The following is a 21,763-nucleotide window of genomic DNA, read 5'->3' as shown; positions in this document are numbered from 1 at the left end:
TAAATGTGCGGACTGGGGAGGTGATTTCCAGTGGGCTTTAAATTGGGCCCTTTTCAGATACTAATGGGCTTGTTTAAAAAAACACTGTAGGATTTCGTTCTTTTTTTCATAATTAAAAACTTTAATACATTGGTTTGTTCTGAATTTTGCTTATACACCCAAAAATAACACAGGAAAGATTACAAAAGGGAGGCTTGCTTTGTTTTTAAAATTTATGAGTTGTTGTCGGGAAATAGACGACTTTGACATTTTCATCACTGTCCTTGTCCTTGTTGTGGATAATACTGTTGTTGTTGCTGATGCGGATCATAGCCGCCAGCCCAGGCAGTGGGTGCTGCTCCATATGGAGGAGGATAATAGCCTTCCACGCCTCCCTGTGCTTGTGCCTGAACCATCATATGAGCACATTACTATAAATTTGTGTGTGTGTAATATGTTTGCACCTAGAACTACAAGAACATGAGATATGTGAAGATAGCGGTCGTTCAGATAGATATTCTGTCACACGTTTCATCAACATCTCCATTGATGAGTGACTCGGGATTGGTCTAATATGTACATTGAGCTACTTCTGGTTAGCTCAGATTGACTTGCTTGAACCTTAGGGCTAATGTACCTTTGTTCTTATCCAAGGATCCAAAGTTCAAACAAATGTATTAAACTGCTTAAACAGAACTATGGTAAATTCAGCTATATTATCTTCAAGGTTACTATACCCTCCCAAGCAATGCTCTCTCTTGGTCAAAAACCAAACAAGCGATTCCCACAAGAAATGTATAAAAAAAATGTAACTTACTGGATTCATGGCATAGTTAGGTTGATAAGGATTCACAGCATACCCAGCAGGATCATGGTTTCCATACCCACCACCATAACCAACTCCACCTGATATAAAAAAACAACATTTTTGTATTAATACTAACGCATTCAACTGTAGACTGCTAGTAGCTATTCTTCCTTCTAGCTTCTGAAACCAACTGACACTGTGATGATTCATAGTTATTCAAAGTTTACCATACCAGGATTCCCAACAGGACCAGTAGCATGAGCTCTACTCTCCGAGTTAGCAATCTCAGCTCGAAGCTTCTCCAATTCCCGAGCCATCGCAACTAGCTTCTGCTCCATAACTTTCCCGTGCTCGTAATTCTCCGCATACCCTTTCTTCTCGTAATCAATCGCCGCTCTACAAAACAACACTAACTCAAAACACGAACAAAGGCATCAACTTTAAAAAGAGAAACTTCAAACCTCGCGCGTTGCAGCTCTTGCTTAGTGTTCTCAATCTCCGCAGTCAAAGTCGGTATCTGCTGCAACTCAGCCGTAAGCCTCCCCAAATCTTGAGTCATCAAATGAACCTGACTCGTCAGCTCCTGCCTGCTCGCAGTAAACTCCTTGATATCCGCCCTAACCTTCTGAACATCAGCGCGCAAGGCCTCGACCTGATGCAGCTCCACCTCGCACCGCATAGACTTATCGTACATCTCCCTCATCATTATATCTTCCTCGGCTCGCAGCGAGTCGATATAATGCATCATCCTCTGCAGCTCGTGCTGCGCTACTTCCAGCTCCTGCTTCAGCGCCACGTGCGTCGCGGCGAGCCTCTGGTTGTCGGCGAGAAGGCCTTGCACGTCTTGGTTTTGGGATGCGATTCGGTCTTCGATGATTGAGTGATGATGGTGTTGAGGATGGTGGTTTCTGAATTGGGGGAGTTCCCTGTTGTCGTCTAAGGGACGAGAGGGATGAGGAAGAGGAGGTGCGTGTCCTCCTAAGCCTCTGACGAAAGGCGGTTGGTTGATCGGAGGTTGTAAGCCGCCGTACGATCCGCGATTTCTACCGGACATTGCTGATCTCGCGAAAGGAGAGTCGAAATCACGCGCTGGCTTTGTCTCGTTGGAGAGAATAAATTAGGGTTCCGGAGAAGTGTTTAGGAACTCCGATTGCTCAGATTCTAGTTCGCCGGAAGTGTGGGATCGAGCGAAGGTCGTTTAACAAAATAGTAATGTTTCCTAATTATATCGCCGTATTTTCCTTTTTCACCCCCTTACTTCGGAAGGTTTTCAAATTGATCCTTTATCTTTTAATTCGTGATACTATAGGTCCATAAAAATCTTTGAACAAACTTTGTGTGGCTCGTGATGATCTTATTAAAACTTTGTATCCCTAGTTCCCTACAAGATACTGTACTCTGTACTATATTTATTTCATAAGATAAAACAAACCAATTTAGTTTATACGTGATGTTTCGTGCTTTTTAAATACAACTACTAGATTTTGATCCGCATTTTGAAAGCGCATAATTATTTGATGTTCAATTTATTAATTCTTTATGGAAGGCCGGATCATTTGATGGAAATGGAAAGAGGAACCCCTCTTATAGAAAGCCTTATAAAGTTAAGGGAAGTGAATGAATTCTTGAATGATAATATGTTTAGATATGATCGTTTGGTTTTCTAGTTCGGTCCCAATTTTTTTATGTGCGTTTTTATTTTACAGAAACTCAGACAATATATCTTCTAGCCGATATAAAAAAAATTATACACATTCAAATAGATTTTAGTAACACATTTTTATAATACTCATTCTTAAAGATATGCTGTAAAGTCTTTATGTATTCTTTCACTTAATACATTTTTAATTTAAAAGTATCAGTTTTTGTAAGAAAACAAAAACACAGAAAAACCATGTTACAGATTTATGTAAGCAAATAACAACACAGAACAATCTTGATGCATGAAATTGGAAGTCACATACTTGCACTCTCTTCAGGACAGGTTGTTTTCTTGTTGATTAACTTCATAAATTTCCCATAGAGCTCCTTACAAGTTCTAGTATCTGCATTAGAAGTTTATAAACTAATCTAGGTGCATTAGGGAAAGATCAAAAGAGTGAGAGCAGAGGGGTGGATCTTGATTATCCAAATATACAACCATGTAATATCTTTTAGTTGTTGTGTAATCTCTGAGCTGAATCCTTAACATAACCATAATATAAAATGTGCAAATCTAACCTAAATGACATGTTATGAGTGCCAAGCCTCATATGTCTATGCTCATTGTAGAATCTGATCATACCACTTGGGAATAGATTCGTCTCCAAAGAAGCGAGTCGTTGTGACCCGCAGCCTGTTGGAAAAGAACCATAACAGACATTAGGAACTTCAGAAACAAGTATAATCAAATAAACATGTTCATATCTAAAGACCAAGCTGCTAATTACCTCGCGTGTACTTGATCATGTTCCCAGACACAAACGATACCTGAAACTAATGAAATCATACAAAATGATTAGTTATCGTAGACAACCAGAAGGATATAAGTAAATCAAAAGATGAACACTACAGATTAGCAGTACTACATACTACTATCATCAGAAATATGATTTAGCTAAATAAAAAAAAGTTTAACATATGATTAAATCGATTTCATATTGTCTCACTTACAAGTACAACGCATTAACAACTAAGAACAGTAATGTTCTATGCGATATATGGATTAGCTGTTAATGCGTTGTAACGTGTTGCTATTTTGCAGGTTAAACAGAGTTATATGGTAAGTCTCTTGAACTTTCGTGCATAACCAATTGCTCTGATAGTTGCTTTCTATGCAAGTCTCTTGAGTTTTGTGTATAACAAGTTTAAACCCCATGAAAATGTAAGATTTCGAGAACGCAGAAACATTACATGTTTGTGTAAACAATGTCTTATGTTATGTAGATGGAAATCTTAATCCTTTTGTGTGTATAGGCCAAAGCAAAACAAAATCTTAGGACATTCGCATTGGTGAATCTCTCGTTAAAATTTCTTATCAGTTATATTAATATTTAGTTATGGTGTTTCTCATAAAAGCAGAGAGACTCATGCCAGGATCTATCATTTGAGAAATTCACCAATTCGGATGGCCTTATGGACAAAACAATTTTCTCTACAAGAATATGCAAAGTTTATTCTATATTTCTGACAAAAAGATGTAAAATCGTATGGACAAACAAATAGAATAATCTTCTAAGACAAATAAAATCATATGGACAAATGTTCTTCAGATATATTATATACCAAGCACCAGAGATTTCCATCACACAAAAAAAAACGAAATTCTTTCCTGTGGTCTCAGATAATCTTCAGCAAATGAGCCATCAAAACTGAGAAGAGATCTCCATCTTTCGATCATGACAGAAGCCGAGAGGATAAACATCTTCACGCCATGAGATAACGAAAGCCGGTAGATATAGACACAAGGTGCTAGACAATGTATAGACAATAATATAAAACAACAAAGAATCTTGTATGTATCCACATTCTTGTTTTCTTTTTTTTCCCACCATTGATCTCACACATAAGAAACAATTAAAGGCTCTTTTGTTTCTTCTTCTATAGAACTCCTGTGGTAGTAACAGTACAAAGACAACTGCACAATGCCAAGAATCGTTCCTATTCCATTTGGTGTCTGAGTTTTCAAACAAAAAAAACAATAAAGATTCGTTAATACTACTCAGAGAGACAACACAAGTTGCAACCTCACTTACTGAAGAGCACAACTTACGTAAACAAAGGCGTCGCTATTGAATAACCCGTAAAGGAGGAAGGAACCACTCAACAAGAACGTTGATAGAGAGAGATAAAACGGCATAAACTCAACGCTCTTAGTCCGAATCACTAAGTTCTACAAAAGACCAGTCAAGTCAGAAAGCTGAACACATGAAAAATATTTGGTTGACGTTTGTGTGAACTTACAATAACAAACAAAGGCGAGGCGAACATGGAGACAAGAGAAGCGCAGCTCAAGAACCCAACAAAGTACCATCGTGCGAGCTTATCAGGTATCTGTAAACTTCCAGCTACAATCAATCCAACCACAGCAAACACCACAAGAAGCAGAACAAGCATCCTCATCTGCCATGATCAAGATCTTGATTAGAACGATAAATGAAAGCGAGTCAGATTTTTTTGTGTGAAGAGTCAATCAAGGAACCTTATTCTTCTTGTCTGTATGCATGATGAAGAGGATAATGTAACAAAGCTGAAAAGTGGCTCCAACGGAGTTCACAGTCACAAGCATGAGGTTTCTTTGGGATATGAAAGGTGAGCCGTACCAAAGGCAGATCAAGCAGTTTAAGAGAGAGTAAATGTATGGTAAACCAGAGAATTGCTCGGTTGATTTGTTCCTCAATATTCTCCTAAACGTTGGCCTGAGAATTAAAAACACACGCACAATATTTTACTACAAGGAAAACAATGTTTTACTACAAGGAAGGAACAAGATAAGTAAATGAAGAAGAAGAAGAACTCACATTGGTGAAATGAATAGTCCAAATGCAAATATGTTGCCTGAAACAGAACAAAGATGCAACAGTAATAAGTGAGGTAACAGATGCAAAACAGTAATAAATATAGCAAAGCATCAATAAGCATATCTCTTTTTTTTTTCTTGTAGGAAAATGATCACAGACAACATTTGGATCTTTTCAGTGAGAAAGAAGAAAAAGCAAAGACAAAACAAAAGGTTAAACATATCTCTTGATTTGGGCATATCCATGGCAATAAAGCCAGATCCAATATACATATTGACTACATATTGACTAAACTAAAAAAAAAAGTTCCTGTCCCTAAAGTAGCTTAAAACTTTGTTCAGCAAAAAAAAGTAGCTTTAAAACTTACCAAAACGAAACACAGTGGACACAATTAAAATCTGGTTAAAGTATTTACCTGCGATTCCGGCAACATCTTTCCACATGGAGAAAGAACCTTGGAAAGCAAAGACATCCATAGGAAAGCTTCTCTGTCAAAGTCCCCTTGATTTTCCTTTAGAAGATCAAAGCTTCAGCTTTTTATTCTTTGCTCTGTTCTGCTCTTATGGAGTCAGAAGTAATAAATAAGATTTGTAGAGGGAAGAAGAGTTTCTTGAGTAAGGACCAAAAGATTGAATGCATACGACTATATATATGCGGTCCAGATTTAGCTGTGTACTTTTCTACCATCTTGCGATACATTAAAACAAAACTAAAAAGTGACGTGAAGTTGCATAGTTGTTAAACAAAGTACAAACATTATAAACATGTTCATATAATCTATCAAATATTTCTACTGTATAAATTGATATTTGAGTATTAACACCTGCTTGATCTCATTGATTGTTTATGCTTCAAATATAATTTGTCTCTGTTAGAAATAGAATGTAAAAGATTTGGACGGGCTAAGGGTTTCAAATCCCCAAACTATCTAAAAAATTACATCATGTTACTTGCTTACTCATTTTTTTAACACAACTTATTTTTAATTACTTCTCAACTTGATTGATTACAATAATTAGAGAAAATTATCTACTCTCGAAAACATAAATTACGACATTGTAAAATAAACGGGATGATTTTTCAAGAGAAGATGACAGCAGGTTAACAACATTTATGTATATGTTTATTTTGAGATTAAAATTTATATAAATCTGGTTTCAGTCATTTAAAATAAAATAACTGCTTTTGTGTGATTGCTAGGTAACTCGTTCGTACTGATTTTACTTTGTCATATTGTCTTTGGATATTTCATTTTCACGAATATTTAGAAATCGCTAGATTTGCAACATGTGAAAACGATGTCCAAGGGGCGCTTAAAGTAAATGTCTTATCGATTGAACTTGAGCTCAAAAAGTTGCTCTCTGTCGACGCTGAACCCCACTCGTTTATCTATGATCATCGCTGTCCACTCAAAATTTTCCATCCTTGGATTGTGTTTTGAGAGTTTTTTCTGTGGCTTACATTCCACAGTCACGTTCTCCTACACATTAATAATTCTTAAATAATAAAATAGTAACATTTGCTGGCTCGTCTGTTGATGTGTTCTATTAGTGATCCAATGCATGTGTGTGTCTGGCTCTGAATCACTTGATAAAGTTCCGAGAATGACAACTCCAAGGGATGCGTAAACAAAACTTTTGTTTTTGTTTTTAACATTTCCATCCATAAATACAAATTCGCAATAAAGTTAGAAAGTTTGTTAACATTTGTTTTTAACGGTCAGTATTTTATATTATTTGATTAACTTTATACAAAAATATAAAAAATCTATTTTTGTGAAAGGTAATGAACAATTTATAGCCAGGTTCAAATGATTGCAGATCTATGCATTATTTTTAAATATTTGCATAACCATGTAACCATTGTGTTGTGCTGCCAATATTCTCCTCGAACTGAGACGAAAATGTTTACCTGTTACCGGGGTTGAAGAACAAAATGTATTTTGATTGCAAGTGGAGAGGAAGAGCAATATATGTAGAAAACCGGTTATAATTTGACATAGTTGACGTACATACACATTGAAACCGGATTTAGGAGTAATAATTTATTGCGATCCTATATTAGACACATATGTTGCATGAAGTTCATATTGGAATCAGTAACCGGTTATAAATTCTATAAAACCGAAACATCAGATCTATAACCGGTTATAAATTCTATAAATTTTAGACACAACTACAGAATGAGTTTAACTTTTTAGAACGAGACGATCTTTTAACATATAAAATGTATCTAAGTGCTTTGGGTTTTTCCAGGAAAGAAAAATAGTAGTTGAACATTCTTGATTCTTTGCATTATTATCACACTCTCTCTCTCTTTTTCTCCTCAGTTCTTTGCATTTGTGGTAATTAACAGTGTGTTCAGCTCACGTGTAACGTGTAACAGGTCGTATATTAGGGGCAACCGGTTATAATTTGACATAATTGACGTACATACATATTGAAACCGGATTTAGGAGCAATAATTTATTGCGCTCCTATATTAGACACATATGTTGCATGAAGTTCATATTGGAATCAGTAACCGGTTATAAATTCTATAAAACCGAAACATAAGATCTATAACCGGTTATAAATTCTATAAATTTTAGACACAACTAGAGAATGAGTTTAATTTTTTAGAACGAGACGATCTTTTAACATATAAAATGTATCTAAGTGCTTTGGATTTTTGCAGGAAAGAAAAATAGTAGTTGAACATTCTTGATTCTTTGCATTATTATCACACTCTCTATCTCTCTTTCTCTCCTCAGTTCTTTGCATTTGTGGTAATTAACAGTGTGTTCAGCTCACGTGTAACGTGTAACAGGTCGTATATTAGGGGCAACCGGTTATAATTTGACATAGTTGGCGTACATACATATTGAAACCGGATTTAAGAGCAATAATTTATTGCGATCCTATATTAGACACATATGTTGCATGAAGTTCATATTGGAATCAGTAACCGGTTATAAATTCTATAAAACCGAAACATCAGACCTATAACCGGTTATAAATTCTATAAATTTTAGACACAACTAGAGAATGAGTTTAACTTTTTAAAACGAGACGATCTTTTAACATATAAAATGTATCTAAGCGCTTTGGGTTTTTGCAGGAAAGAAAAATAGTAGTTGAGCATTCTTGATTCTTTGCATTATTATCACACTCTCTCTCTCTCTCTTTCTCTCCTCAGTTTTTTGCATTTGTGGTAATAAACAGTGTGTTCAGCTCACGTGTAACGTGTAACAGGTCTTATATTAGGGACACGCTTGGTATTACCACAATTTATACAGTGCCATTACCTGTTAGCTAATTTATATTCATTTTTTTTATCTAGTGCAAATTCTCAATTCTATATATCTAGTAATCCGAGGCCACTTAAGACCCGAGTGACAAGTTTTAGAACGCGCTTTATGATTGAGCATGCAGTGAATAATCTGATAGAACCACATGTTATGTTTTATCGTTTAAAACTAGGTGTAAGAACATGTAGTTCAATGGCTTCGCTTTTATCTTTACTACTCATTTTGTCTATGGTTTGAAAGTTTGTGCTTGAACATCTTGACCAAGTCTGTTAACATACTTTCGTGACGAGGGTTGATGAATATGAAAATAGGACACTGAGTTTTTTTTTCTTTTGGTAAAATAGGACACTGAGTTTATGAATATTAGATCAGCTGCAGTAATATGATTGAAAGCTTGTACTCAAACGCCATTCATACGTATGCTTATTTATTAAATACTAGCATTTTAATGCTCTTCTTGAATCTTGACCTTATCTCTTATAGCCTTTTTTGGTTATACAAGAATTTGATTCTTGACTTTAATAATCACACAGCCATGGCCCATGGACATAAAAGTGTATAACTACGACAAAATCAATTGCGTTTATGAACTTTTGACCTGACAAAAACTATACTTGAAACACGTTATCGAATATATATTTTCTAAAACTAAATATTCATATTTGAACTTAATTATTCATATTCGGTATTTTTTTTTTGAAAAATATCATATTCATATATATGCGGCGTTTATCTAACCATCTTTTGATTTTTCAGACGTTTTTAGAACATCTCTAATGTAAACTTCTATATTTTCTTTTAAAATAAATATATCAATAATAGAAGTAAAATTTCTCCAATGTATAATTTTATAATAAAATTTCTCTATTTTAGAGGAAAAATAAAAAAAATTACTTTTTGTCTCTATATTTAAAAGTGAAAATAACATATCTATATATTTTATTCTTTGGAGCATTTTATTTCTATAATAGAATTTCTCACTTTTAAAAAAAAAAATTATACTTATTTATGAAGTGATTTTGCTTATTTGTCATGTTCTCCTTGATTTATGGTAATTTTGCTTATTTGTCATGTTTTTATTAAGTTTTAGCTAAATCATTGATTTATTATTTATTATTAGATGAGTCATTAATATATTAATTTAAATTTATTCTTAATGAATCTTGTATATAATTAAAAACGAATGTTAATAATATTAAATTTCTATGTTATATTAAAAACAAATTTTAAACAATATCTTTACTGAATTTTATATATAATTAAAAATGAATTTTATTTTAATAGTATAAAGTTTATATGTTATATGTTACATTAAATAATTGAGTATAAAATAATATAATAGAATTATAAAAATATGATATTACTCTTATTTATATTGTGTTGCTATCTGAAAACAATATTTTATTATAAAAGTTAAAAAAGTTAAGATAAAAAAACAATTGATAATTAAATATTAGTCAAGCAAAAAAATTATATAAATATATTTTCTAAACTATTTTTAAGATATGAGTGTTTTTAAAAAAAATAACACAATAGTAAGCATATATTTTGATAAAAAAATATTTGACATATATAAATACTTTGATGTTTGATTTAACTATTTAAAACCATAAATAATAACTTATTATGTTAGTTTTAGATTAATAAAACATAAACTAATAAGTATTTATAAGAAGTTTTTGCTTGCATGTGCGGGCAAAACACTTAGTATAGAAAAAAAAAAAAGAGGTGGGTTGGAGATGATGTTATTGATATTAAGCATAATATAATAAAATAAAATATTAAGAAAACAATTGTTTAGAAAACGCCCACTTGTGAATAAATTCATTTTGCATGTATATTTGAACGTTGCAGACTTGCTGTTTTTCTTTCGGATAAAACCGTACGTGTAAAGTCGGAATTTAATCCTTATCCAATAAATCATCAGATTATTGTCTTTTCGTCTTAGCTAATAATTCTTTGACCAACTAAAGAATACAAAACTAATTAGTATTCTCTCAGTTCAATTATCGTTTTCGATTTGTACCCATACTAAAAAAATATTTTTTTTTTTATATTTTTAAAATAATATTCATATGCACCTAACAACATTTCAACGAATAAAAAATCATATAACATATAAAACTCATAATTTTGCATTGAAATTTTAAAATACCAATTATTTTAAAACAAAAAATATATTTTATAACAATTAAAATGAAATAGGAAAAGTATAAAATTATCTCATGTAATAATCAATGACTAGTTGACTAAGCAATGTCGCTCATGAATCAAGCTATCTATATACAAAGCGTGGGACAACTAGTTAATCTTTTCTTTCAAAAATCTAAGACTGTACGCAAATATTACGAGTACTTTAATAATTTAATTCATCAAATATATTTCTTCTTTTGTTCTTCATCAAATATCTTTGCAACTGTGATGTATGTATTCAGTGGATTTGACTTTATTTAGCAACTCATAGTCTTCAGCAAACGAAGTAGTCCCATGCTTTATATCCTGCATTTTCGTTTGCAATTTTGTGTGAGTCTAATACTTTAACTATCATCACTTAGAAACGCAAGGCAAAAATGCAGAAGCAGAGAAACAATCAGGTCTTAGTTGTCAGCTTACGCAAAAACATTTTTAATACCATATAAATATGATTTAGCTAACATTACGCAACTGTAAGAGCACCCGCAATGGTGTTACTCTAAGGGGAGTCCTTAGAAAAAGTGTATTTTGATTTTTTAAATATTATTATTTATTTTTTCTTTTTTAAATAAAAAAAATAAATATCAACCAATTGCGGGTCGCCACATGTCGTCGGGACCCGCAAATAGTGCAAGGATTCACTAAGAAAGAGTCCTTATTTAGGAATTTTAAGGATTGAATCCTTAGCTTTTGGTGGGGTCTACCGATTATTTAATTATTTTTTTCCTAAGGACTTCCCCTTAAGGATTCCCATTGCGGATGCTCTAAGAGGAAAATATGGATCGGTACGTAACATCAAGAATATGTATTCTTAATATATTATTGATTTGTAAACGTCATAGTGCTTCTTACTCACGATTAATTTCATCCGTAATAAGGGAAAACAAAACACATATATACATGTGGAAGATACTTAAATGGATACGAGGGAAATGAAGAAAGCTCAACTTCATGCGTAATGTGCCATTTGGGCCACCAGTAATGATCCTCAACTAATTCTCTTTTGGTACATTAAAAAGACAATAAAAGGTCTACTTTTGAGCCCGTTTCAAATATATCTTCCCAAACATCAAACTGTTAATGTACTCTGCTTTCGTTGACAAAAAGTGTACTCTCTTTTGTTTTTGTTTTGTTATGAACGTCAAATTAATCAGCGATAAATAAGCCTCGAAGGCGACGGCCTCGTTATCGTTAGGGTTGAGTATCTAAAGGCCCAATCAAACTTTTTACGTAACGTGATGTTATTGCATTTTGTTTTTCTTCTTTCTGTTAGTTTAACATTACGCTTATACCATTTTATTTAAAGTCCTCTCTTTAATTTTTTAACGTAACATAACAAAGATAAGACTCGTAGTCAAATTCAAAGAAAAGAGACGAGAAATTGCATGGGAAACCGGAACTCAAGCGGACACGTTGAAATTTCTGCGTTGCCTATATACTTTCGGATGGTAAATTAAGAGAAAAAAAAATTGACCGTGGCGTAAAAAAATTGAACCGTAGTTAGTAATTGCAATTTAGTAATTTGTCGGTGGCTCTCCGTAACTTTCTCAAAATTAAAAAAAGAAGGGGCGCACAGTGTTTTCTGAGACGCTCGTTAGATCCTTTCTCCTCCTCCTCTTCTTCACTCTTATATTTATTCCTCTCATCTCTCCACATCTCGAGATCTTCTTCTTCTTCAAGCTTAGGTTGATCTTGATCCGAATCGACTCGGTACGTCCCCCCCAACTCTCTTTCTCTATGATCTCTGAGCTAATTCGTGAACGTACGACGTCGTGCCGCTTTTATCGATGCTATTTTTTATTGGTTAATCGTTTTGCCATTGGATCTGCTTCTCATTTGATTACTACATTCGTCATACTTGTGGATCTGGATCTAACTTTTTCCGATCTGGATTTCGCTATTAGCTGTATCTTTTCGTACTAATGAGTATAGATCTGTTTCATGGATCATGATGATTATGTTTGCACTCCACCTGTTCGATGAAATTACATGGTTTCTGATGTTGCAGATATTATTATAATTGTTCACATCGCAATGGCTACATATAAGCCCAAGAACATCCTCATCACCGGAGCGGCGGGATTCATCGCCTCCCACGTGGCAAACAGGCTAGTCCGCACCTACCCCGACTACAAGATCGTGGTCCTCGACAAGCTCGACTACTGCTCCAACCTCAAGAACCTCAACCCTTCCAAATCCTCCCCCAACTTCAAGTTCGTCAAGGGCGACATCGCCAGCGCCGACCTCGTCAACTACCTTCTCATCACCGAGAACATCGACACCATCATGCACTTCGCAGCTCAAACCCATGTTGATAACTCCTTCGGTAACAGCTTTGAGTTCACCAAGAACAATATCTACGGGACCCATGTGCTTTTGGAGGCTTGTAAAGTCACTGGGCAGATCAGGAGGTTTATTCATGTGAGTACTGATGAGGTTTATGGAGAGACTGATGAGGATGCTTCCGTGGGGAATCATGAAGCTTCTCAGTTGCTTCCGACTAATCCGTATTCTGCTACTAAGGCGGGTGCTGAGATGCTTGTGATGGCGTATGGGAGATCTTATGGGTTGCCGGTGATAACTACTCGTGGGAATAATGTTTATGGTCCGAATCAGTTTCCTGAGAAGTTGATTCCTAAGTTTATTCTGTTGGCTATGAGTGGGAAGCCGCTTCCGATTCACGGAGATGGGTCTAATGTGAGGAGTTATTTATACTGTGAAGATGTTGCTGAGGCGTTTGAGGTTGTTTTGCACAAAGGGGAGGTTAACCATGTGTATAATATTGGGACGACGAAAGAGAGGAGAGTGATTGATGTGGCTAATGATATCTCCAAGCTCTTTGGGATTAACCCTGACTCCACCATTCAGTTTGTGGAGAACCGGCCTTTTAATGACCAGAGGTACTTCCTCGATGACCAGAAGCTGAAGAAACTGGGGTGGGCGGAGCGAACCACTTGGGAGGAAGGGTTGAAGAAGACTATGGAGTGGTACACTGCGAACCCTGAGTGGTGGGGAGATGTTTCTGGAGCTCTGCTTCCTCATCCAAGGATGCTGATGATGCCTGGTGATAGACTCTGTGATAGTGGTGACGAGCGCAAGGATGCTGATGGTAATCAGACGTTCACGGTGGTTACTCCCCCCAAGACTGGTGGTTCTGGAGACAACAAAACGTCCTTTAAGTTCCTCATCTATGGTAAAACTGGGTGGCTCGGTGGTCTTCTAGGAAAGCTCTGTGAGAAGCAAGGGATTGCGTACGAGTATGGGAAAGGGAGGCTAGAGGACAGAGCTTCTCTTGTGGCGGATATTCGTAGAGTCAAACCTACTCATGTCTTCAATGCAGCCGGTTTAACGGGCAGACCCAATGTTGACTGGTGTGAGTCTCACAAAACAGAGACCATCCGAGTGAACGTTGCTGGTACTTTGACTCTGGCAGATGTTTGCAGAGAGAATGGTCTGTTGATGATGAACTTTGCCACCGGTTGTATATTTGAGTATGACGCTGCACATCCAGAAGGTTCAGGGATTGGCTTCAAGGAAGAAGACAAACCGAACTTCACCGGTTCCTTCTACTCAAAAACAAAGGCAATGGTAATAATAAACTATCACATAACCAAATCACATTTTCATCCTCAATCTCTGGAAACTCTGTCTATAAAATTCTCTGTTTTCATTTTTCACCAGGTGGAAGAGCTTCTAAGAGAATTCGACAACGTATGCACCTTGAGAGTGCGTATGCCAATCTCATCCGACCTGAACAACCCACGAAACTTCATCACCAAGATCTCTCGTTACAACAAAGTGGTGAACATCCCGAACAGCATGACCATACTAGACGAACTCTTACCAATCTCAATCGAGATGGCGAAGAGGAACCTTAAGGGAATATGGAACTTCACCAATCCAGGAGTGGTGAGCCACAACGAGATACTAGAGATGTACAAGAGCTACATCGAGCCTGGTTTCAAATGGTCCAACTTCACCTTGGAAGAACAGGCTAAGGTCATTGTTGCGCCACGGAGCAACAACGAGATGGATGGTGCTAAGCTCAGCAAGGAGTTTCCAGAGTTGCTTTCCATCAAAGATTCGTTGATCAAATACGTCTTCGAACCCAACAAGAGAACGTAAGAGCCTCTCGTTAAGAATACACTACACACTTCATCTTTCTCTGTTCATTGTTATATTATCCTGCAGGTAGTTTCACTGTATCTCATGATTCTACTATAATTTGATTTGATTTATCATGTAATTCATTTACTCCTTTTTGGTACTCTACGACAAAACACATCTTTGTTTACATTAATATTATTACAGATTTATCTGAGTTTTATTTTATATCACTATAGATTCCTGTTCCTATTGTAATTCTTTTTGTTTTCATGTCAAGATAAAAGAAGATGGATGAAGACAGAACAATAAAAAAACAATATTGATGCTTTAACCCTTTGCTTTAAACTTGAGGTTTGTTACACAATGTTATAAGTTAAATCAATATAATGCATAGATTCATTTAGCCGACACAAGAACAGAAGCAGAGTATAAGACAGATGAGGGTGAGAGAGTATCAAGTTTGAAGACAGCATCGGACCATTCCATCTTACCCCAAATCTCTTCTTGTTCCCTCCGCAAGGAAATCTCAGCAGACCAAAGCCAAGTCTGACGAAGATGGGAGTTCCAGAAGATGACAATGTTTCCAGCAGAGTTGCTGCTGAGTCTGCATATATCATATACCTCCAGACCCTTGACTGGTTTCCAACGCAACTCATTAGGCTCACACCACAGTATCCTCCCGCAAGTAGTATCACGACAGAACAAAAGCTTCCCTATAGCACACCAATCGTTTCTGGTTCCCGGAATAAAGTCGCAAATTGTTTTGTTGAACCTCCAAAACAAACACTCACTCGGCAATAAGTAGAAGCTTCGACGCCCCTCGTCAACAACGTAAACCTTCTTCTCCTCCTCTATCACCACGCTCTGGCAGATACCGAATCGCAACTTGGGGAGATACCAGTGACCCCAAGTTTGGGTCTTTATATCGAAAACCTCTGACCAGTTTGTGGGATTAGCTTTCTCCTCTACACACCCTCCAGAAACGTATATCCTCCCGTCGACGAGGTTCGCTGATGCGGAAGCACGAGGCATCTTCATGGACGGGACGCGTGTCCACGTGTGGGAGAAACAATCTAGGAACCAGACATCTCGAGTGCGATGGCGGCCGTCTATGAGTCCACCCAAAACGTAGATCCCTCCGTCCACCGCCACGTAGGATGACGATTCCGAGGCCTGGGAGGGGTTCCACGGGATCGGGTTCAGGCGATGGTGAGGGCTGAGGATGAACCAACGTGGTGGGCGGCTCGGGTCGGGAGAGACGCGCATGCATACGTAGAAACACGTCTCGGTGCAACCCTTCTGCCGTCTCAGTTCCAAGAGCTCAGGGGAAGACACGAGAGAGCGGTGGATCTTTGAGGCGATTGCTAAGGCCGCCAGGTCGAATCTCGAGATCTGAGCCAGACAGTTAACTGCCACCTCATCTGGCAGCGACCATAACCCCGGAGAATTTTCATCTTCTTGGCCGGCGGTGGCGATGATTCCCGCCTTTCTTCCATTCATTCAATTTGATTACAAAGAGTTTAGTTTGGTCGGGTTAGAAAAGAGTTTGGTCGGATCGGAGCTATGTTTTTATATTTATAGAGAATTCTTTTCCCAATATTAATTAGGATTAACTTAAATTTCCTTTCTTTTTATTTTATCGGTTTATAATTTTCCTTTCTACTAATTTTGAGAATTTTTTTTCCAATATTAATTAGGATCAGGCGATCAGCTGATAACTTGAATTTCCTTTTTTTTTGTTGTTTCCTTTAATTGGTTTACTCCAGTTTCTGAAATTTCTCTACTGGTTTAGGCTTGTTAAGCCGCGGTATTTGCTTACTACTATAGGGTGGACAAAAGAACCGATAAAAACCGGTTACATTCTAGAGTATGTTCTAATGTTCACATATAGTTTGAATATAAATACATATGATATATACTCTACAAAAAAGTGTGGTTCTGGATTACGGTTACATTCATCTTCTGCTGTTTGGGAGCGATATACATTCCTTGTGTACATTACACTTATCAACGCCGTCGAGGTAAAACACAATTCTTATAGTTTCTTGTTCTCAAGTTTTGGTTACATGTTATAGGTCAGTATTGTGGAGATCTTAAGGCTAAATCAGCGCCCAAGGGTCCAAAAGAAGCTTAGGTTTGGATTTGGCTAAACCGTACCAAACCGATTTTAATATGTTGTCCACTTCGATTTTAATCTCAAAACATCTCAATTGTGTTTGGCAAACCGACCCGGTCCTGCACCCGAATCCATCCCGGTTATATCATAAAGTAAAAAATGGTTCCGTAACAAAGAAGAAGACTTGCGTATGGTTTTGGTCAACGAAGGGACAAAAGATTTGATCTTTTTAAGGAAGCCTATCATCATCATCATCAATAGCCAAAGCTTATTGCTTTCAAAGCGGTGAATCTGTGTCTGCTCTGTTTCCCCTGTTTTCGATCCTTAGGTAAAGTTCAAACCTTTCTCCCACTGATTTGATTCGCATGAGGATTTAAACAAACATGTCGGTGGAGAGATCTTTCGAAGCTTGGGAAGAGGTTCAACGACAAGGGCTAGATTTAGCCGACCGGCTCGCTCAGGGCTTCACGGGTTTGATTCAGATTAGCCCACCTTCCTTCCCGTGGCCTCACCATCATCAAAAGCCGAAACCTTTCGATCTCGAGTTCCCGAGTCAACATTTCGACGCTATTAGAGATTATAGTTTCGGTATTATCAACCAGCCCATCAACGGTGTTGCGGCGGTTCTTGATGCTGGGAGTAAGATAGGTCAAGCTGGTGTTGATTTCGGTTCTGGTTTGAACCTCATGGTCCAGCAGTTCTTTAGGAGGTTACCTATACCGTTTGTGCACGAAGATAGCAAGCTTAGTGGTAAGAGTATAAGGAGCCATAGGGCTTATGTTGCTGCAGAACGGTTGAAAGAGACAGGTTTTTCTAAGACGGATGATTCTGTTACCATGTCTGAAGAGGAAGTTGCAGATTCTTATTTAAGAACAGGTGGTTTCCTTGGAAGATCAAAGGTATACTTGTCTGCTTTGTTCTCTTTGTCTGCTTCTTGATTGAGTAACTGGAGATTTCTCTCGGTGAATGCAGGGGAAGATTGATATATCATCAAGTTATGATAGTAGGACAAATGGTATGGAACATTCATTGGCAGCCAGGGGAGACATATGGAGACTTGAAGCCTCGAGTTCGAGTTCTACTGCAAGTGATGGGACTTCCTCTCTTTTTCTTCTCCAGCTTGGACCGATTCTCTTCCTACGTGATTCAACTCTTCTCTTACCGTTGCACTTATCAAAACAACACTTGCTCTGGTATGGATATGACAGGAAGGTATATGCTTAATAAACTTCACACACTTCAGTAAGAGTTCCTCTCTCTTTCGAATTTTATCCCAAAACTTACTTAAGTTTGTTTGCAGAAAGGTATGCATTCACTTTGCCCAGCTATATGGTCAAAGCATAGAAGATGGCTTATGATGTCAATGCTATGTCTCAACCCTTTGTCTTGCGTAAGCCACTCTTTTGTTCCTTGGAGGTGTGGTTATGTTCTTACTTTTCCTGAACTTGTTGTCTTTGGACAGTCCTTTATGGATTTGCAGTTCCCAAACGGGCAACTGACTTATGTATCCGGCGAGGGGTTGACAGTTAGTACCTTTGTGCCTCTCTGTGGAGGTCTTCTTCAAGCACAGGGTCAGTATCCAGGCGATATGAGGTTTAGTTACTCTTGTAAGGTTAGTATAGAGATCATAAAACTCATCATGATCCTTGTGGATGGAGCTTATTCTCATTTTTTTTTAAAACCTCTTTGTTCGTGGAATAGAACAAACGTGGAACTAGAATCACACCAATGGTATATTTGCCTGACAAATCATTCGCGTTGGAAGTTTCTCAAGGCTTGGCATGGCGTAGATCCGGACTACTAATGAAGCCTACACTTCAACTCAGGTAAAGCTTTTTCTTTACTAAACATGTGCCCCTCTAAACCAAGAATGAATACAAGATTCATGAACCGGAACAGTGTATGTCCCACGTTTGGTGGAATCAACCCCGGGGTGAAAGCGGAAGTGATACACTCGCTGAGGGATGACTTGAACTTGATATATGGCTACGCACTCAACGCACATCCTTCAGCATTTGCCTCTGTATCTGTAAGCTAAGCTTGTCTTTTTTTATTGCTATGTGAAGTCAAAGCCTGAACCGTTTCTGTCTCCTTCACGACCCTAACTTAACTACTCTGTGTTTCTCTGATGGAAACTGCAGTTTGGTCGGTCGAAATGGAATGGAAACAACGGACGCACGGGGATAGTTGTTAGAGCTGATACTCCTCTTGCAGCAAGTATTGGCCAGCCTTCTTTCTCTGTCCAGCTTAATAACTCTTTTGAGTTCTGATTCCCTTTCCTTGTATACACATACTAAGGCAAAGTTTATTCCCATGTACTGATGTATATATGTGTGAAAAGACTGCTTCGCCACATTTCCATGTACATGTGTGAAAGAAAATTAGATACCGCAAGTTAGACAATCATTAATAGATCCACTTTATTTCAGATCATTTTTTTTGTTACTCAATTATAAGGTAGAAAATAAAATGATTGTTAAGCATTTTTATTTTAAACTCTATTTAAAAGAAAATATAGAATGGGGGTTGGTAATGTTCTATAGTGTTTTTAAACCCACCAAATATTAAAAAATCATAAAATAAGCCTGTAAAATTTATTATCTTTTTAATAAGAAATTAATTAAATATCTTAAGTTGGTTATCATTTTTAGAAATTTAACTAATTAAAAAATACTAACATTTGAGTTTATGGTTTAATGGTTACTATTTAAAATTTAATATTTAATGGCTGAGGTTGGATTTCTAAATTTTTTATAAATTGTTTTAAAACATTGTATAAATGATCTACGAGAATTAATTTAATTATTTTATTACAAATTTAAAACATTGATGATAATAATTATCTTAAGAGTAAATTTGAAAAAATTATATCAAAACTGTGTTAATTTTTTTTATCAAAAATCAGTTGGTTGTGAACATATACTGAGAGTGCTTTTCCACAGGGCCCTTTTTCCAATTTTTAAAGAAGTTAGGATCTTAATCTAGTAGAATACATAATAAGATCTTAATTTGTTAGATTAAGGATAGATTTGCAACCGTTCTTTAAATACAACCATCAAAGATATAATCTTTAATTTTATGAAGCCACAAACTGATGTGATACAAGTACCGTCCGGAAACAAACTCTTGAACTAGAACCGAGTCTACAGGGGCTCAAGAGACAAAAGAAAGAAAAAAGAGGCTAAAAGCCTACTGGAGAACAAACATAACTTCAAGATAGATATATGAAGCTTAATCCGGTAAATTTATATCAGAGGTATTTTTTTTTTTGTGCACAACTCATTTGATTAATAGAGAAAGATTTCAGGCCCAAGTCAACCCAAAAGAAGGTCCACTACAGAAATACAAAGAAGGAATTGCTTAGCCAACGCATCGGCTTTTTTATTAAAGTCGCAAGAAATGTGAGAAAAAATGATTTTGACGAAAGCAGAGGAAATTTTTTGGATACCACACACGATTCTTTGAATTTCCTTAATCTGCATGTCATGTTGATAGCTCGAATGAGCGTTAGATTATCGGAGGACATCCTTAGAGAAGTGATCTCGAGGGTCGCTGCCTTGATGAGAGCAAGTCTTCGGCCACCAGTGGTGATTTGTTGTAGTCTTGGGTGCTTGATCCTTCCACCGCTGAACTGAATCCGGATCCGGTGAAGGTCCATGCGAGGCCAGCTTGTAGCGTCTCCTTGTTCCAAGCAGCATGTGGTCCAACTACTCTTTGAGCCGGGCCTATCAACAATATAAAACTCAAATTATTTTGGAGAAGACAGTTCAATATTGTCACGTTTATAGGTATTGATGAAAACTGTAATTTACAATTTACTCTTTTAAAAACCCGACAATATTTTTAATCCACGTTTATATTGTCTGCATGTAGAATAATACACATTGTCACTTTTTTTTTTGGTAAAAACATTAGAGAAGACAGTTCAATATTGAGTATATTGTCGGGTTTTCAAATTAGAAAACTGTGGTCACAAATTTACAGTTTCAGTCAGGAAACCAGTTCAAAGTCATGCAATAAAAATGGTTAAAGTAAATAGTAATTAATAGACATTTAAAACATATATAGTAGTATCAAGCATTTCGTTTTATAATAATGTTTATAAACTTGACGAAATTTGACCCAATAAAACCATTTTTTCTGGTGTTTTGGATTATGTACGTGATAAACCTTTTTTTTTTTTGAACCCAGGCTCTCTGCGAACATCACCAGGTAAACCCTTTTTTTTTAACGACCATCATGTTATGTTAAGCTAGATGGACTTCCAACCTAAAACCAATTGGTACTAAGTGGAGTGGCCCATCCATCTTATATATTGCTAAGGATCCCTTCCAATATTCGATGTGGGACATTTATCCCTAATACGCCTCCTCGAGATGATGGCTCTTTGAGTATCAATCTCGGAATGCTCGGACAAGGATCGATGGGCTGACTTTGGGCTGGATCGATAATGGATCGAATTGGACTGTATGGATCAGGCTCTGATACCATGTTAAGCTAGATTGGTTTAGTAGGTCAAAATTTTTGTTTTATACAGAACATAAAAGGAAATGCAGATTTGTTATTCTGTTTTAGTAGGTCAAAATTTTTTAGGTGTATTGTGCCTTCTACGTATAGTAGATCATTTTGTCTTAGGTAGAATGCATATTCTAAATTGTCGTAGATGAAGATTTGATATTCTAACATATTTAGTCCATTTTTAAAGTTCTATTCTAAATATTTTTTTAATCCAAAAATATTTTTCATATATGCACATGTTTGATAACTTCATG

The 21,763-nt window shown here is 36.4% G+C and overlaps 5 protein-coding genes across 5 annotated transcripts; 2 read left to right on the top strand and 3 right to left on the bottom strand.

The window, feature by feature from the left end:
* Nucleotides 1-72: 72 nt before the first annotated feature.
* Nucleotides 73-1,997, bottom strand: LOC106423439 (protein FLX-like 1). Its single transcript, XM_013864211.2, has 4 exons — nucleotides 1,249-1,997; nucleotides 1,020-1,183; nucleotides 797-885; nucleotides 73-386 (listed from the first exon to the last, which is right to left on the bottom strand). The coding sequence occupies exons 1-4, from the start codon at nucleotides 1,839-1,841 to the stop codon at nucleotides 255-257; spliced, it is 978 nt and encodes a 325-aa protein (XP_013719665.2). The 5' UTR covers nucleotides 1,842-1,997; the 3' UTR covers nucleotides 73-254.
* Nucleotides 1,998-3,988: 1,991 nt separating this feature from the next.
* Nucleotides 3,989-5,945, bottom strand: LOC106423451 (bidirectional sugar transporter SWEET2). The gene is made up of 6 exons (XM_013864231.3): nucleotides 5,702-5,945; nucleotides 5,287-5,323; nucleotides 4,968-5,184; nucleotides 4,730-4,888; nucleotides 4,539-4,658; nucleotides 3,989-4,442 (listed from the first exon to the last, which is right to left on the bottom strand). The coding sequence occupies exons 1-6, from the start codon at nucleotides 5,760-5,762 to the stop codon at nucleotides 4,326-4,328; spliced, it is 711 nt and encodes a 236-aa protein (XP_013719685.1). The 5' UTR covers nucleotides 5,763-5,945; the 3' UTR covers nucleotides 3,989-4,325.
* A 6,361-nt stretch (nucleotides 5,946-12,306) lies between these two features.
* Nucleotides 12,307-15,108, top strand: LOC106423538 (trifunctional UDP-glucose 4,6-dehydratase/UDP-4-keto-6-deoxy-D-glucose 3,5-epimerase/UDP-4-keto-L-rhamnose-reductase RHM3). The gene is made up of 3 exons (XM_013864308.3): nucleotides 12,307-12,478; nucleotides 12,777-14,356; nucleotides 14,450-15,108. The coding sequence occupies exons 2-3, from the start codon at nucleotides 12,803-12,805 to the stop codon at nucleotides 14,891-14,893; spliced, it is 1,998 nt and encodes a 665-aa protein (XP_013719762.2). The 5' UTR covers nucleotides 12,307-12,478; nucleotides 12,777-12,802; the 3' UTR covers nucleotides 14,894-15,108.
* A 73-nt stretch (nucleotides 15,109-15,181) lies between these two features.
* On the bottom strand, nucleotides 15,182-16,385 carry LOC106423539 (F-box/kelch-repeat protein SKIP6-like). The gene has a single exon (XM_013864309.3). The coding sequence runs from the start codon at nucleotides 16,373-16,375 to the stop codon at nucleotides 15,272-15,274; it is 1,104 nt and encodes a 367-aa protein (XP_013719763.2). The 5' UTR covers nucleotides 16,376-16,385; the 3' UTR covers nucleotides 15,182-15,271.
* Nucleotides 16,386-17,171: 786 nt separating this feature from the next.
* On the top strand, nucleotides 17,172-19,424 carry LOC125601240. The gene is made up of 7 exons (XM_048773520.1): nucleotides 17,172-17,890; nucleotides 17,964-18,203; nucleotides 18,292-18,381; nucleotides 18,454-18,603; nucleotides 18,693-18,817; nucleotides 18,891-19,020; nucleotides 19,133-19,424. The coding sequence occupies exons 1-7, from the start codon at nucleotides 17,375-17,377 to the stop codon at nucleotides 19,259-19,261; spliced, it is 1,380 nt and encodes a 459-aa protein (XP_048629477.1). The 5' UTR covers nucleotides 17,172-17,374; the 3' UTR covers nucleotides 19,262-19,424.
* The last annotated feature ends 2,339 nt before the right edge of the window (nucleotides 19,425-21,763 follow it).

The sequence above is a fragment of the Brassica napus genome, unplaced genomic scaffold (genome assembly GCF_020379485.1).
Source record: "Brassica napus cultivar Da-Ae unplaced genomic scaffold, Da-Ae ScsIHWf_248;HRSCAF=418, whole genome shotgun sequence".
NCBI lineage: Eukaryota > Viridiplantae > Streptophyta > Magnoliopsida > Brassicales > Brassicaceae > Brassica > Brassica napus.
The sequence above is the reverse complement of the archived record's forward strand: the minus strand, read 5'-3'. Positions and strand labels throughout refer to the sequence as shown.